This window comes from Pteronotus mesoamericanus, unplaced genomic scaffold, assembly GCF_021234165.1.
Source record: "Pteronotus mesoamericanus isolate MK-2021 breed Mesoamerican mustached bat unplaced genomic scaffold, CSHL_Meso_final contig_25, whole genome shotgun sequence".
NCBI classification, from domain to species: domain Eukaryota; kingdom Metazoa; phylum Chordata; class Mammalia; order Chiroptera; family Mormoopidae; genus Pteronotus; species Pteronotus mesoamericanus.
Window position 1 is genome coordinate 19427194 of NW_026555105.1, and position 14252 is coordinate 19441445.

The 14252-nt window shown below is 51.8% G+C and overlaps 1 protein-coding gene across 1 annotated transcript; it reads right to left on the bottom strand.

Annotated features, from left to right (window-relative positions):
* Positions 1-1019: 1019 nt before the first annotated feature.
* BPIFB6 (BPI fold containing family B member 6) lies at positions 1020-12520 on the bottom strand. The gene is made up of 15 exons (XM_054573888.1): positions 12421-12520; positions 11062-11161; positions 9956-10060; positions 9335-9484; positions 9113-9176; positions 8602-8662; positions 7804-7895; positions 6849-7025; positions 5949-6002; positions 5405-5578; positions 4602-4669; positions 3084-3129; positions 2178-2241; positions 1686-1762; positions 1020-1052 (listed from the first exon to the last, which is right to left on the bottom strand). The coding sequence occupies exons 1-15, from the start codon at positions 12518-12520 to the stop codon at positions 1020-1022; spliced, it is 1365 nt and encodes a 454-aa protein (XP_054429863.1).
* Positions 12521-14252: the final 1732 nt, after the last annotated feature.

Consider the following 14252-nt stretch of genomic DNA (forward strand, 5'->3'; position numbering starts at 1 on the left):
CCCCGCGCCAGCACAGACACCCCTGTTACACCTCTCTTGGCCTCAGAGACTTTCCTGTGCTGACATTCATTGAGCACTTACTCTGTGCTAAGCACTTTTCATGATTTAATTCATTTAATCTTCATGACAACCCTGCTGCGGTCGGGACTGTCATTCCCATTTTACAGGTGAGGAAACTGAGGCTCAGCGAGTGAAGTGACTTGCCTGGGGCACACAGCAGTGAGGAGGCAGAGCCAGGATTTGGACCGAGGCGAACTGGCTCCAGAATTCCAGTCCCAGCTCAGTCCCCTGACTCACCAGGTGGCCTTGGGCCAGTCACTCCACTTCTCTGAGCCCTAGTCTCTGCACCTGTGAAATGAAGACAGTCGTCATGTCTCTCAGCTGTTGTGAGGATTAAAGGAGGCGACAGAGGCAGGACTCCTGGGGACGCACCAGGGCTCCTACAGGCTCCCTGTGCACAGGGCCCCTCAAGTTACCAAGATGTGGGGCAAGCAGCTAAGATGGGGGGAAGTGGTGGGAAGCACTGTGCCACTTGCACAACTGTGTGACCTTGGACAAGGGAGCTGACCTCGCTGTGCCTTAGTTTTCTCACCTGTAAAGTGGGGATGGCAATATTGCCCTCTTCTCATAAGGTGAGTGTGTGTATTAAATGAGATGGTGCGAGTAAATCCCTGAGCATGGCATTCAGCAGGTACTCAATATATGCTCAGGCCTGCTCAAGGCTGTGACTAGCTTCCCTCAGACCCAGGCTGGTCTTAGACACTAACACCCACCAAAGGGAAAGAAAGGCCACACGTCGACTTGCTGCAAATAACAAGGTCCAAACATTCGATGTTTGTGAGGACCTTTCTTCTGTTTATTGCCAAGGCCCCCGCTCAGGCATCCCCCATTCAGTCCTTGCTAAAGAAAGCAGCGAGTGGTGGTAAGGGGCCAGGCCCACCAAGCTCCACGCAGGGGCTCCTCCACAGTGTGCGGCCCATCGGTGGTGTGAAGGCATTGGCAGGTGTATCCTGTCCCGGTCAGTCCAGCTTCAAGTCCATCACCAGAGCATTCTGGCAGGAGGCAACGGGCCAGGTGGGGATGGAGGGAGGGTTAAGGGGTCGCCCAGGTGCAGAGTGGGATGGGCCAGGCCATGGCCAGGAAATGGAAGCCAGTGTTTAAGAGCAGAGGATGACTGAGACTCGTCCTATGATCCTCCACCTCTCTGAGCTTCAATTTACTCAATGGTCAAAGTGAGCCAGCATCCCTACCTCCAATAGTGGAGAAATAGAATGAGCAAAATGCACATTTAATGCTCTATGTGCGATGCTTGGCATTCAGTGAAAAGCTAATATTTACGAGTGCTTACTGTATGCCTTTAGGTAAATTATCTTAATGACTTGTCACAACAGCGCTCTGAGGCAGGTACCCATATTATCATCCCTATTTTCAGCACGGAAAAATAAAGGCACAGAGACAGGAGAAGTAATTTGCATGAGGTGGCAGAGAGAGTGTGGCTGAATTTGGGTTTCCTTCTGGGCAGCCCCTGGCCCTGGTCACGGGGGCCGGGTTTTGAGGGGCAGGGCACTACTCAAGGGATCGCCAGGGTTGTACTGATGGGCACTGCCCTCCCCAGCCCTCCGCCCTCCGGGGTGAGAGAGGCAGGCTTTTGGACTAATGTGGCTTTCCCCAGTTCCTTCTCTCACCTCTACTATGTCCAGCTCTGCCAGGTTGTAATTCATGTCCAGAAAGTCTGGAAGTGGAAGCCCAACTTGGAGCACATCTGAGAAATACAGTAAGAGTCATTTCAGCCTGACTGCTCTGCAGTTGATGAAGTCCTGGAGCAGAGTAGTGGGAAATAGTGCTGTGATTGATTCATGATGTCTGTGAGCTGCACAGGCATAGACAGCATAGGCCAGATCACCATGTATTTATTTACATCCCAGGTCTGGATTAAGATCTAACTCATGGTGTGGGGTCAAGGGTCAAGGGTCCCAAATTATGGGAGGGATCCTTGTTCCTAGATAGGTGACATTAAGACTACATTTACCTCAAAGATTCAGCCATGACCATCCACTCCCTTTTAGCCACCCCCGTCTGGGACTAGTGGAGGGGCTTTGACACCACCAAGGTGGCATCCCTTCCTGCTTCGAGTGCTTCTGGGCACCAGCGAAATCAAAGCCTATTGGAATCCTCACCATTGACAGCTGGGATGTAGGCTTCTTGGAGAAAATCAGTGATAAAGCCAGTCAATTTCTTCTCCTGGGGGAGAGAAAATGAGAAAATACCCATATGCCATTATTCAATTCAATTTTTTAACAAAATTAATTTAGGCTTCACTCCAACTGGGCCTGGGGACCACAGAAATTAATACTAGAGACCTCAAATAATGTGTCCAGCTAGCACCAAGGCTGGGCCTGACCCCGTTTAACTGTAGGCTGATGCCTTTCACCTCTGCTTAGTCCCTGTTCAGGTGACATGTGGACATGGGGTCATGGCATGTCAGCTGGGGGCAGGCATGGAGGAATTCAGGAGATACGGGGTGGCCTATGAACCCTATTTCTGTTCCTATAGGAAACTCAGTAGTTTTGATTAGCCATTCATTCACTACTTGTCTGTACTTCAGATTCCCCATCTGTGAAAGTATAATTACTATAATAGCACCTACTCACATGGCTTCAATGAGTTTGGGTAAAGCACATGGCGTAGAGTGAGTGTTCAGTAAGTACTATTGTTATTATTATTATTTTTAGCACATACTTGATCAGGTTCTGTGATGGGCTCTGAGACTACTTTATTCGAGACTAATAAGAAGGAAAGCTGGGTCAACCAAGCCAGCTCAGGCTTGGTTGTATCATGTATACAATACCAGATAATGTTTTTAAAATCAGTTCAAGGAGATGTCTAGATGCGACTCAGAAAAGAAAACTGGGGCTCAGAGAGGCTAAGTGACTTTCCCAAGGTCACAGAGCAAGTCCAGATCCGCCGACCCCACAATGATCTGCTCTATTTACTTTGCCTCCACTTCATGGTCCTTCCCCGCAGTCCCAAGAGAGAATAGACCCAGTCCTGCCAGACTAGGCAGAAGCACTTGGGACACTTACATTGAAGGCACCAATCGATGAGGACTCCCGGGATAGGCTCAGTAATCTGTGGAGAAGGAAACAAGGAGCAGGGAAGGCAGCGAGAGCCACTGCCCCTGGCCCTGGAGAAAGGGGAACTAAACACCCCAACCTCTCTCTGATGCAGAAGTTCTCTCTATGCCTTCCTATCAGGTGTTTATAAGTCTCTGCTTGCATACTACCTTTGATGGGGCACTCACTACCTTTCATGACAGCCCATTCTTGTTTCCCACAGTTTAAACCACTGCCTCCTCGCATTGGTCTTGACTCTTCCCTCTGGGACTCCCACTCACGTCTATTGCTCATGCCCAAGGCCAGTTAGGCAGAGATTAGCAGCCCAACTAATTAGTCCCAGATCCTTGAAGGACGCAGGGTTAGGACTCCTCACCCAACCTCATTTCCTGCACAACTTCCAGTAGGCACTAATAAATGCTGGCACCAGAACAGGCCATGCAATTGTCATCTGGTGGCTTTATCTTCCCATCTATTCTCTATCCCCCTAAGAGACTCTCTATTTTCTACTATCATTTCAAGACATTCAGGTGGGGCTGAACCCAGAGCCCCCAGCCTGAGCATATGACCCAGGCCTGGCCAATCAGAGCATTCCAATCAGAGCAGTCATGGTGATTAGCTTAGGGTTAGTCACGTGATCTATGGCAAACCAATGAAAAACAGTCTTGGTAATTTTGTTACAACTATTGGACAAGAGACCTCTCTTGTTGTTGGGGTCCCTTTGCCACCACCTAGGAAGAGAGGCTGCTTGAGAATTTAGCCAACAAAATGGGCTGCAAGGGCCAAGGGAGGAGTGAGACATATATATGTGGACTTTATCTGCACACTTAGATCCAGTCATGCCTGAAAGCAAGTCTACCTCCAGAATTTTCAATTACATAAACCAAAAGATTTTCTTTGGAGCTTAAGTCAGTTAAAGAGGGAATTGTCTCTTGCAACTGAAAGAACCCTAGCCTAATACAAGTCAGATGAAATATTAAAGCAAATACAAAAATTAATGTACAACTAAAGGTAAAACTAGGGTGTTAAGTGGGATAACAAATATGCTGTAGGTAGCCAGTGCCTCACATGTAGGCAGAGCTCTATAAATGTTAGCTATTAGCATAAGGAAAGGCTGCCTTGGAGGAGGTATCATTTGAGCTGGGCACTGATAGGCGGCATTTGAACAGTATGGGCAAAGGCCTATTAAATGGAAAAAGGAACATGGGCTCACGATTAAACCCATTGTGCAAGACCCTAGTGGGGTAGTGGGAGCAGTGGCGAGAGAATTTGAGAAGAGTCTTGAGTGCCAGGCTAAGATCTGAGAAAAGATCATGTGGACAATGGAGAGCCACTGAGGGTTCTAGAGCAGGAAGAAGGACCAGTTCAGCCTGGCAGTGTGGGCTGAGCTGGACGGATCAAAGAAAAATCCTGCAGCGGGAAAACAAATGGTGTTGGTAATGCCCATGCAGCGGTGCAGGGGTGCCAGCATGGGCAGCAGACTCCTACCTGTCCAGGGAGGTGGTCATCTGCAGCCGGTTCTCATGCACTGAATACTGAATTTTCAGGCTGAAGTGCTGGCATGGAGGAGAAGCAGAGAGAAGACAGTGAGCCCCCAGGCAGGGCTAGTAAAACACAAGTTTTACAACCTTCCCAACACCATCACTGCTGCCGAGACAGCAGGGGTCTTCCTCTCTGCCTCATCCGCATCTGCATGAACCAAGCGCCAACCCCAACTCCACATCCCTCCATGCACCTGGCTCAGGACTGCACTATCAAAAATACCTGCCATGTTTGTAGATGCCTGCACACAGCATGCAATTTCTCTGGGCCTTTTCACGTCCTGTAACCTCTGCCTGGAGTGCCCTCCATCACCAGCTTCTCTAACGTTAACCCCTTTCCTGGCCAGTTCCTGCTCAACCCTCAACCTTCTGCTTAGGTATCACCTCCTCAGGGAAGACCTTTGTGATTTCCTCAAACTGGGTTGGGGATTTCTCTAGGCTCCCACAGTCCCCTGGTTGAGCCCGTTGTTGCCCTTACAAATGCTTATGGATGTAGAAGGGAGGTAGGGTGGGAGAGGGAGGGAGGAGAGAAAAAGAAGGACTACATTGTTGACCATCAGTTTGTTGATCTTTCTAGCCATTCAAAGTTTCAATGGCAGAGTCAATAATCAGACATCAAGTGACAAGGTCTGGGAGGTTACGACCACACAATTGAGATGGACTAAGGGCTCTTCAACCCATAACTTGGTTATCAACTAAATTCCCACCTTCCAAGAAATTGGGCTTAAACGGGGAACTGATTCCACTCACAGTTTCCAGGAGAAAGAGAGACACAGGAGCCCTGCCCCGCCGCCGAGCGGCAAACATCTCCAGGGTTCCATGGAGGTGCAGCAGGCTCTCCCCTGTCTTTATGGTGACCTTGGGGGGCTTGTTTATCCTAATCTGCGTCACCAAGGGCTTCGGCTTAGGATAGGCCTCAGCCACCTACAGAAACCAGGAAATGCCCTTCAGAGTTCAACCCTCAGGCAGGTGGCTCCTGTTGAAACCAGGAGTTGGTCCTGAAATAGGTGATTCCACCTTGGGCAGAGGAAGTACGACATACAAAGTCTGGGATGTGACTGTCAGGAAATAAGATGAACAAAACAGGCTATCTGGCTATTTCTATATTGGACATTGGATATTAAAATGCACAAACGTGAGCCCAAGGAGTGCTACATGGAGAAGTCCAGATGATTCCACACTGGACAAGGGAGATGAGCATTGAAAAGCTGCCTCCCCAGTTTTCTTGTCCCTTCAACTAGAGGAGAACCGAGCAGGGCAGGACATGGTGGTCATGGGCGGTTGGGGCACTCACCTCAGGGACGAAGCCAGCCAGTGTGACAGTGGTTGGAGGGGGCTGCTTTCCAACCTACAAAATGCAAATCAAGGTCAGGACTGCGGAAGCCCTCCCTGACCCATCCTAACGGACATTTCCTCCGACCCAATCAGGTGTGCCCTTTGAAGGTCCCTTCATCAAAACACTTGTCACTCTGTGCCTGAGTAGATAATGAACTCCTGGGTCGCCCAGACTATGGCTTACACATTCCAATGTCCATAGGTTTTAACACAAGAGTAAATGCTGAGAAAATGTTGGACGAAAAAGTGGGCAGATAGATGGGAGTAAGTGGAGGTAATGGGTGTGTGTTTCGGGGGGGGATGAATAGATAGATTCATGAATGGATAGATGGATGGGGGAAATGAATAAAGAGAGAAGCGGGGTAAGTGGATGGGAGGATGCATGGATAGGAGAGTGTTTATGCAGGGGAATGAATAATAGATGGGTAGGTGGATGGATAGGTGAAAGAATAAAAAGAATAATGAATGGACGGGTGGGTGGATGGAAAGATGGTGGAAAAGTGATAAAGGGATGAGAGAATGGGTGATGGATGGATTAATGGATGTGAGGATGGATGGGAAAGTACACGGGTAGGCAATTGGTGCATGGATGGGAGGATGGATGGGTGAATCAGTGGGGATAGACAGATAGATGGATGGACGGACGGATGGGTGGATGAGTAGATGGTGATTACATGGACAGAGAGATGGTGGATGGCGAGGTTAACTCATGATAGAAACTTCAATCGGTCCTGGCATTTCCCAGTCCTAGTGTTGCCCACAACCCCCGGATAATTGTAAGAATGAACACATTCGGCAGGGACTGTCACTACAGGAGCAGAGGCAGATGGTGGCAGGGTTACAGCACTGGGCAGCTCACCCTCCTATCCCGGATGTTCAAATCAAAGGACTTCTGCAGAAGGGCAAGCTCTGCTGTGAGGGAGGCAGCCGAGAGCAGCAGCTGTGAAGAACCTTCAACATAGTCCTCGGGGAACTCAGGGGCCTCCCCAGCATCAGCAAGCTGGATGGTGTTGCCCTCTTGGTGCTGCACCACGGGCTGTGGGACAGCGGAAAAGAGACACTCAGCCTTGGCCATGAGGGACTGTGGCTAGGGGTGAGTCTCAGACCTCCAAACTAATGACATTCAAACCAGCCCTAAGTCAGCAAGTCATGAGAGGTTAGAGCCAGAGCAGGGTACAGTGGCTCAGCCCTCCCAGGGGGCAGATGTGTAGACAGAGACCTGATCAGATAAGGAAGTCAGTCACTAAGCCGCTGTTGGTTTCTCCCAGGATTGCTTAAGTAACCTCAGTTAATCGGACACTGACTGGCCAAGCCCTCATTTACACAGAACATGTTTTCTGTTTTAGTCTCAGAAGAAAAAGGTAGTAAGTGGAAAATAATGTGGAGCCTGTAAGAACCATGCTGGAAGAAGACTTTTCAGGGAGATAACTTGTTGGGGTTTTTTCTCCCCATCCCTGGCAGATGCATCTCACCTGGTCACACGCAGCTCTGAAAACCTCAGTGAGGACCCAACTCTGCCACCAACTCCTGGTGGGACCCTAGCTAAGCCTGCCTCCTCCTGAGTCTCATTGTTCCTGTCTGTACGATGGTGTGATGGTGTGGTACATCTGGGTGAGCCATTCATTCGTAGAAGCAGACAGTCTTGGAAGGAGGTGTCGAATTGACAGCTCCAGGAAGCCAGCTCAGGTACCCAGAGCATAAAGATGGAAAGGACCCCAGCGTCAGGCCTGCAAGGACCACAGCCCCAGACAGTCCGCATTGCCCAGGCCAATGAGCCTGAGATCCCGGGCCCCTGGTGACCCCCTGGTGCTTACACTGAAGTCCACTTGGATGTAGTTGGCCGTGGTGGTCGGTATGGATGTCAGGGTATACTTCACGGTGCCCATCTGGCCTAAGGGCATGGGGGCTGTGCAAAGAGGAGGTTCTACTTAGGCGCCGACCCAGAGGCAGCTCAGAGAAGCCGGCACCTCCAACCTCCACCTGAGCCTGACGTGTGTGCCAGGAATCCTCGCCCTCGGTGTGGCCCAAGGCACATTACTTAGCATCTCTGGGCCTCAGTAATTTCACCTGTAGAATGGAGGCACTGGTGCTTGGCCTGGAAAACCGTGCCCCTGGAGAGTTTACTAAGGGTTGTCACAGCTCAGTTCCCCCCACAGACTGGCAGGGTCAGGTCACATAAACCCATCTTCTTCATTCCCAGCTATTGTACTTTCCTCTACTTCCCCTCCCAACACTGGAGGGTCCTGTGAACCCCAAGATGATAGAGGCAGCAGATCTTCTTGGCAGAGGGAAGAGGTATCACCACTATTAGGATTGCTGTTCAGGGTGCAAGGTATGTGGATGAGCCCACAATGGCTGCTGTCCTTGGAGTCTGGGTGGGTGGGTAATGGATAGAACAATGGATTGACAGCTAAGAAGCAAGGACTCCAGAGTTCATCATGGTCTCAGGCTTCCCTCCTGGACTGTGGACGGATGGACAGACACCATGATCTCAGACCTCCGCTAGCCCCAAAGCTGGGCTGTGAGCAGGCACCTGAATGGGCAGTGCGGCATCAAAGCCCACCCATCCTGATGTTCCCATGCGCAAGCAAGGCCTGGCTAGGGCTACTCACCATTCAGGCTGGCCCACTTCCTGTTCACATACACCAGGACCGCATCAATGGCCGGACACAGCTGGAAGCAGAGAAGGTGCTGCTGGGGCCCCTGCATGTAGGGCCTCGCTCTTCACAGCTGAATGGTACTCCACAGGGAGTCCCAAGAGCCTTGGTGGGACAGGGACTGGAGGGGCAACCGAGGCCACAGTCACATGGAAAGTCAGCTGCAGAGCCTAAACTAGAATTCAGATCCCCTGACCCCAGCCTGCAAAATCAGGGAGGATGCACTCCCAGTGACAGGGCAGGTCAGCAAGCTCTGGTGTGCAGGTTACCACTCTCTTCCCCTGTGCTCATGGCAGACATCACTAGATGATCATGGCACTGTCTCCCGCTGAGCCAGCCACCGCCCCAGACTCCTCCTCAGCAACTATCAGTCAGTCAAGGTCAGCACCTGAGAAAAAATGCACCTACCGTCCCTGGTCTATGCACTCCTGTGGGTGATGGGTAGAGCCTTGCTCTGGGGACTCACCAGGCCAGGGAGAACTTTGTGTAGGGTGCTGTCCAGGAACTTGTTGATAACATTAGGCATCATACTGGACACAGAAAATAGGGACAGGAGCACAGATGGTAGGAGGTTAGGACAGGACATACAGGGACATGGCTAAGACAGTGCTGTGGCTCAGGAAATGGGAGGCTGAGCTGGGGGGACAATGTGAACCCAGCCTTCCTCCCCAGCCGCAGAGCCCCTCACTTGCTAGGCAGGTTGGTCTTCACGTTGACCAGGATGACCTCACAGCCCTCGCTCTTGAATGTGGGGAGGCCCGTCTCCTCGTCCTGCAAAATCCGGTTGGTGGCTGTGATATTCAAGACCACAATGATCTCCATGTTCTTACCCATGAAGCTGGAAGAAAGGGCAGGCAGGCATCATGGGCATATCTGCCACTGTGGTCACTCTCCTTACCTCCTCTTTGCCTACATTCTCAGCAGCACTGGAAGGGGAAGGGTGAGGGACTATCAACACAAGACAAAAAGGGGATGGGACCTTCCCAAGGTCACAAAACCAGTCTTTCCACTCCCCTCTTGCTTTGGTGAACTCTTACACACCCTTCAAAGCCCTGCTCAGCTCTTATAATTTCCAGAAAGCTTTTCCTGATCCCCTCACCCTGCCAACGGGTCCTCTGTCCTAGGTTAGTCATTCATTCTATGGCCTTCTGTGCTCATATCTGGTTCCCATCAAAGGTAGGAATCAAGATTGCATCATCTTAGACCACAACACCCCGATGGTACACAACAGGCACTCAATAAATGTATATGTAAGGGTGAGACACAGATACTATTCTCCTTCCCTCCTCTCCTCTCCTGCCATACTCACCTTTTGCCAGTGATGGTCATGCCCGTGGATACACACTGGAAGATGCCCACCCCTGGAGTGAAGCTCAGTGTGATAACAGGCAGCTGCACATCCTTGACCTTCATACTGGGAGGGGACAGACATCCACAGCAGTGAGAACGGGGCAGGGGAGACCTTGCCAGGCCCTTGGCCTGCTCCTCTACCGCATTGTTTGAGAGGCTTTAGGTCAATCCCCTGTCCCATGTCCTAGAGATTAGCCTGCCTTGTGGGGCCATCGTGGAACACAAGCAAAATGTTGAACATGAACCAATTTGTGCAGAGAAAGCACTCATCGTGTGTGAGTCGAGATACCTGGCTGATTGTGTGACCTTGGCCTGCACCTCTCCCTTTTCTCAGCCTCATTTTCCCCACTGGCAAAATGGGGAGGTTCCCTAGGCTCAGGCTCTCTCACCCTTGGCACCATTGACATTTTGGGCAGGATAACTCTTTGTTGTGGCGAGCTGTTCTGTGCAGCTGTAGGTTGTTTATACATCTCTGGCTTCTACCCCCTAGAGGCACTAGAGGCACCACCCCACCCCCACCCCAGCAAGTCAGGACAACCAAAGATGTCTACAGACATTGTCAAATGTCCCTTGGAGGCAAAATCACCCTGGGTTGCGAACCACAATTCTGAGATCCAGGATAACTTATCCACCTTTACCTGCCCATCCTGAGCTCTTGGCAGGCATTGCTAATTGATCACAGTCCTATCTCCCGCTCAGTCCAGAGAGCACCTCCTCGACACATCATTCCAGGAAGTCCCTAGCAACCAACCCCGTATGGCACTCAAAATGAGTTGCAGTTTGATTTTCAACCTCATTTCCTCCCAACGACCCTGCTCACAACAGGCCAGGAATTGTCCTCCGTGGGTGACTGTGCAGACTGAGGCCCAGGCAGGAGCAGTGACCTGCCCAGGGTCCCAGAGCAAACCAGCAGCAAGGCAGGGAAGAGGCCCCACACCCTGCACTAGCTGTCCCACCTGCCTTCTCAGGTCCCCGCAGGGCACTCCCCACCACCCTCTGCTCTAGCCATCACGCCACGCCCCCCGCCCCCGCCCCCACCACACACAAAGCCCCTCCCCTGCTCACTCAGTGATGCCCTTGATGGGTTTCACCCCCGGACGTTTCTTGCCCGCCTCAGCTGCCATCTTCTCCAGGATATGACTCTCGTCCATAGCACTCTGGACCTCTGGAAAGGGGCAAGGTCCGGAGAGACACTCGGCTGGGCTCCTCACCGCTTCCCTGCCCTGGGCCAATCTCCCAGGCACCCCAGGCCCAGGCCACTTACATGCAGCCCCACTATATGCCCCGTAGTCACAGTGCCCCTCCCTTAGCTGGGTAATCCAGGGACCCAGAGATGAGTCTTGCCCAGCCTTCTTCCAGCCTCATGGGGCAGACAGAGTCACCAGCAATATCAGTAACAAGTGACAAGACCCATAACAAACACAGGCAGCTGGAAGAACCACATGAAGGGTCAACAAAAAAAGAGCCAGGGCAGGCTTCCAGGAGGAGGTGACACGTCAGTTGGTCCCAGAGAGAGTTATAGGGATGTTCACCGGGAAGCAAAGGGATAACGGTGCTGCCTCTGGCAGAGGGCACAGCAGGCGCAAGGGTGGGGAGGAGGGGATGAAGGCGGCAGAGTGAAGAGAGAGTGAGAACCAGGGCATGGCAGGGGGCGGGGAGGGATGACAGGGAAACTGGAGCAGTCTGCAGGGGGCACAGTGTGGAAACCCCAAGCCACTCTCACACCTGGATGGTTAGCGACCTCATCTGGGATCTTGTGGAAATGCAGATTCTGTGCCTGAAGCCAAGACACGCTGATTCCCCACACCTGGAGGCCCCAACACCAAATAACACTGCCAGAAACCCCTCTGTAGTGGTCACAGGCGAGTTCCCAGAGAGGGGACAGATAGCTGATTGAACTGACTGAACTGTCGTTAGCCCTTTACACCTGGATGTGACTTCATTTCCCTTGAAGTCACAGAGCTCAAAAGTGAAAAATAAATTTTTACTCCAGTCCTCCCAGGTGATTTTAGTTTCATATTTTATTTGATCCTGCCAGGCAAAGACTGGTCACCCTACCTTTCACTTCTTTCCATTTACAGATATGCAAACAACAACACAGAGAGGGTAAGTCCATTGCCTGAGGTCACATGGCAAATGATTGGGTGACCTGAGATTTGGCTTATGTCTGTCACTCCCAAAGCCTACTTGTGGCCACAGCTCCTGACTTCAAAGCCAAGGAGAGACTCCAAGGAAGCAGGATTTCCAGCTGTGCCTCCAACCTGTGAAGAGACCTTGGGCATGTCACCCCATTTTGCTTATAAGTGTATTATGAGGGTCCTCGGATGCGCAAGGCCATGCAAACGTGAGCAGTCACTATGTACTACCTGCTCCCTATCCCACACACCCACCCCCTGACCCCCAGCCCTGGGCCTGCCAGCTCACCGTGGTTCATGATGTCCATGCCCAACCGCAGCAGCACCCCGGGCTCAGCTCGCGCGTGGCTCAGCAGGCCGCAGAGTGCCAGGCACAGGATCCGCAGCATGGCTCCACCTGTGCCACAGGGCCTGAATTGGGTGCAGCCCACCAGGCCCTGTTTCCCAGGCTCCAGAGCAGACCCGGCGCCCTGGAGCCAGCGTCCAGGAGCCTTTGGAATCTAGCCAGTTAAGCAAACCTCATTACTGCCTTCCGGATGGGTCAGAGTGTCCAGGTTAAACACAGGACCTCTGAAGTCACCCCCTTCAAGTCACTTCCCTCTCTAGGCCTCAGTTTCCTCATCTGTGGGCACGATACGTTCTGACCAGTCTGCACTATGGGGTTGGTGGGAGTTTCGGCTGCAGTTTTTCATGAGTCCAAGTGCAGCTCAGTTCCAGGCAATGCTGGGGCCACAGAGAGGATTCCAACCCGGTCCTGACTCCGGAAACTCCTACTGCAGTGTGGGAATGGGGGAGCGTCCTCCCCCTCCCCCACCTTGACTCTACAGCCAAGGGCGTCCCCCACTTCTTTCAGCTCAGCCTCACTTCCAGAAATCTCAGCTCATGGCCCCTTAGGGAAACTGAGGCACATACCCAAGCACTCAGAGCCAGTGAATAGAGAACTGAGTAAGGACCTCCCATTCCAGACCCTTCAAAGTTCCCATTCCACCCCTGGACCTCCAGAAATCCCTTCCTCCTACTTACCAAGGCCTGACTTTGTCCCAACCAGAGGCCTTGTGTTTATCTCAGGTTTGAGCTGTGGCTGAAAAGAACCAAGGAAGGTCCACAGGGCCTGGCCTGTGTCACCCAGAGAGGGGGAGTTCCAGCTGGGCTCCTGCTGACAGCATGCTCAGGCCGCTGAGGGCTCCACTGATCCGCAAACAGAGATGGGCACCTACTTTGAGCTCATTCATCCATTCATGCAACTCACATTTATTGAGTGCCTACTATGTGACAGGCAGACCACGCTACAAGGTAGATATGGCAGACAGTTCTGCTCCTCCTGAATCTTCAAGAGAAGCAATAGATGGGACATATCGTGTGCATGTTATACATGTGTGCATGTGGGTGATGGCCGTGGGAGGTGAACATTTAAAAAGCCAGGGCAGACCATTCAAGCCTATAATCAATATTTGCTAAGGGAAAGTGTAAGTTTCTCTCTCATTTCATTCAATTTTTTGATATCCGGGTTTGAAAATAAGCGACCTTGGTGTTTCCTCAACCCCTATGAACACAAACATGTGCCATGGGAAGGCGCCAGGCGTACGCACGCTCAGTGTCAAATCTCTTTGAAAATCATGCCCAGAGGGACGGTGAAGTTCAGCGCCAGGGTGACAGAGCTGGGAGGGGCTTGGTGAAGGCCTCCTCTGGCCCCAGAGACATCTCCCAGTTGGGGATACTCAACCCTGAGACGGAGCACCACTCCATCCCCCCAGTTCCAGCCCAGACCTGATGCCAAGCTACGGCCTTTCTGGGCAGGGTTTTTTGACCTCTTAAAGTCTAAGTGTCTGGGGCTAACGTAGTCAGGTAGGTGTTTCTGGGACAGCCAGTGTCGGGTTTTGTTTCTGACTGTGCTACTGTGCTTGTGTTTTTGCCTAAACTGTCCCTCCCTCTTAAATTGTCCCCACCCCGCACTCCAGCACCTGTCCCTAATTTGCTTATCCCTCAAGACCTAATTTCAGCCTTTGCCTCCCCACCAGGAAGCCTCCCCTCAGCCCCCAACTGACTCCATCCTCAAAGATTTCAGTCCAACCTGCCCCCAAGTGAGTGTTTCCTGCGGCTCCCACCGACATCCTTCGCTCA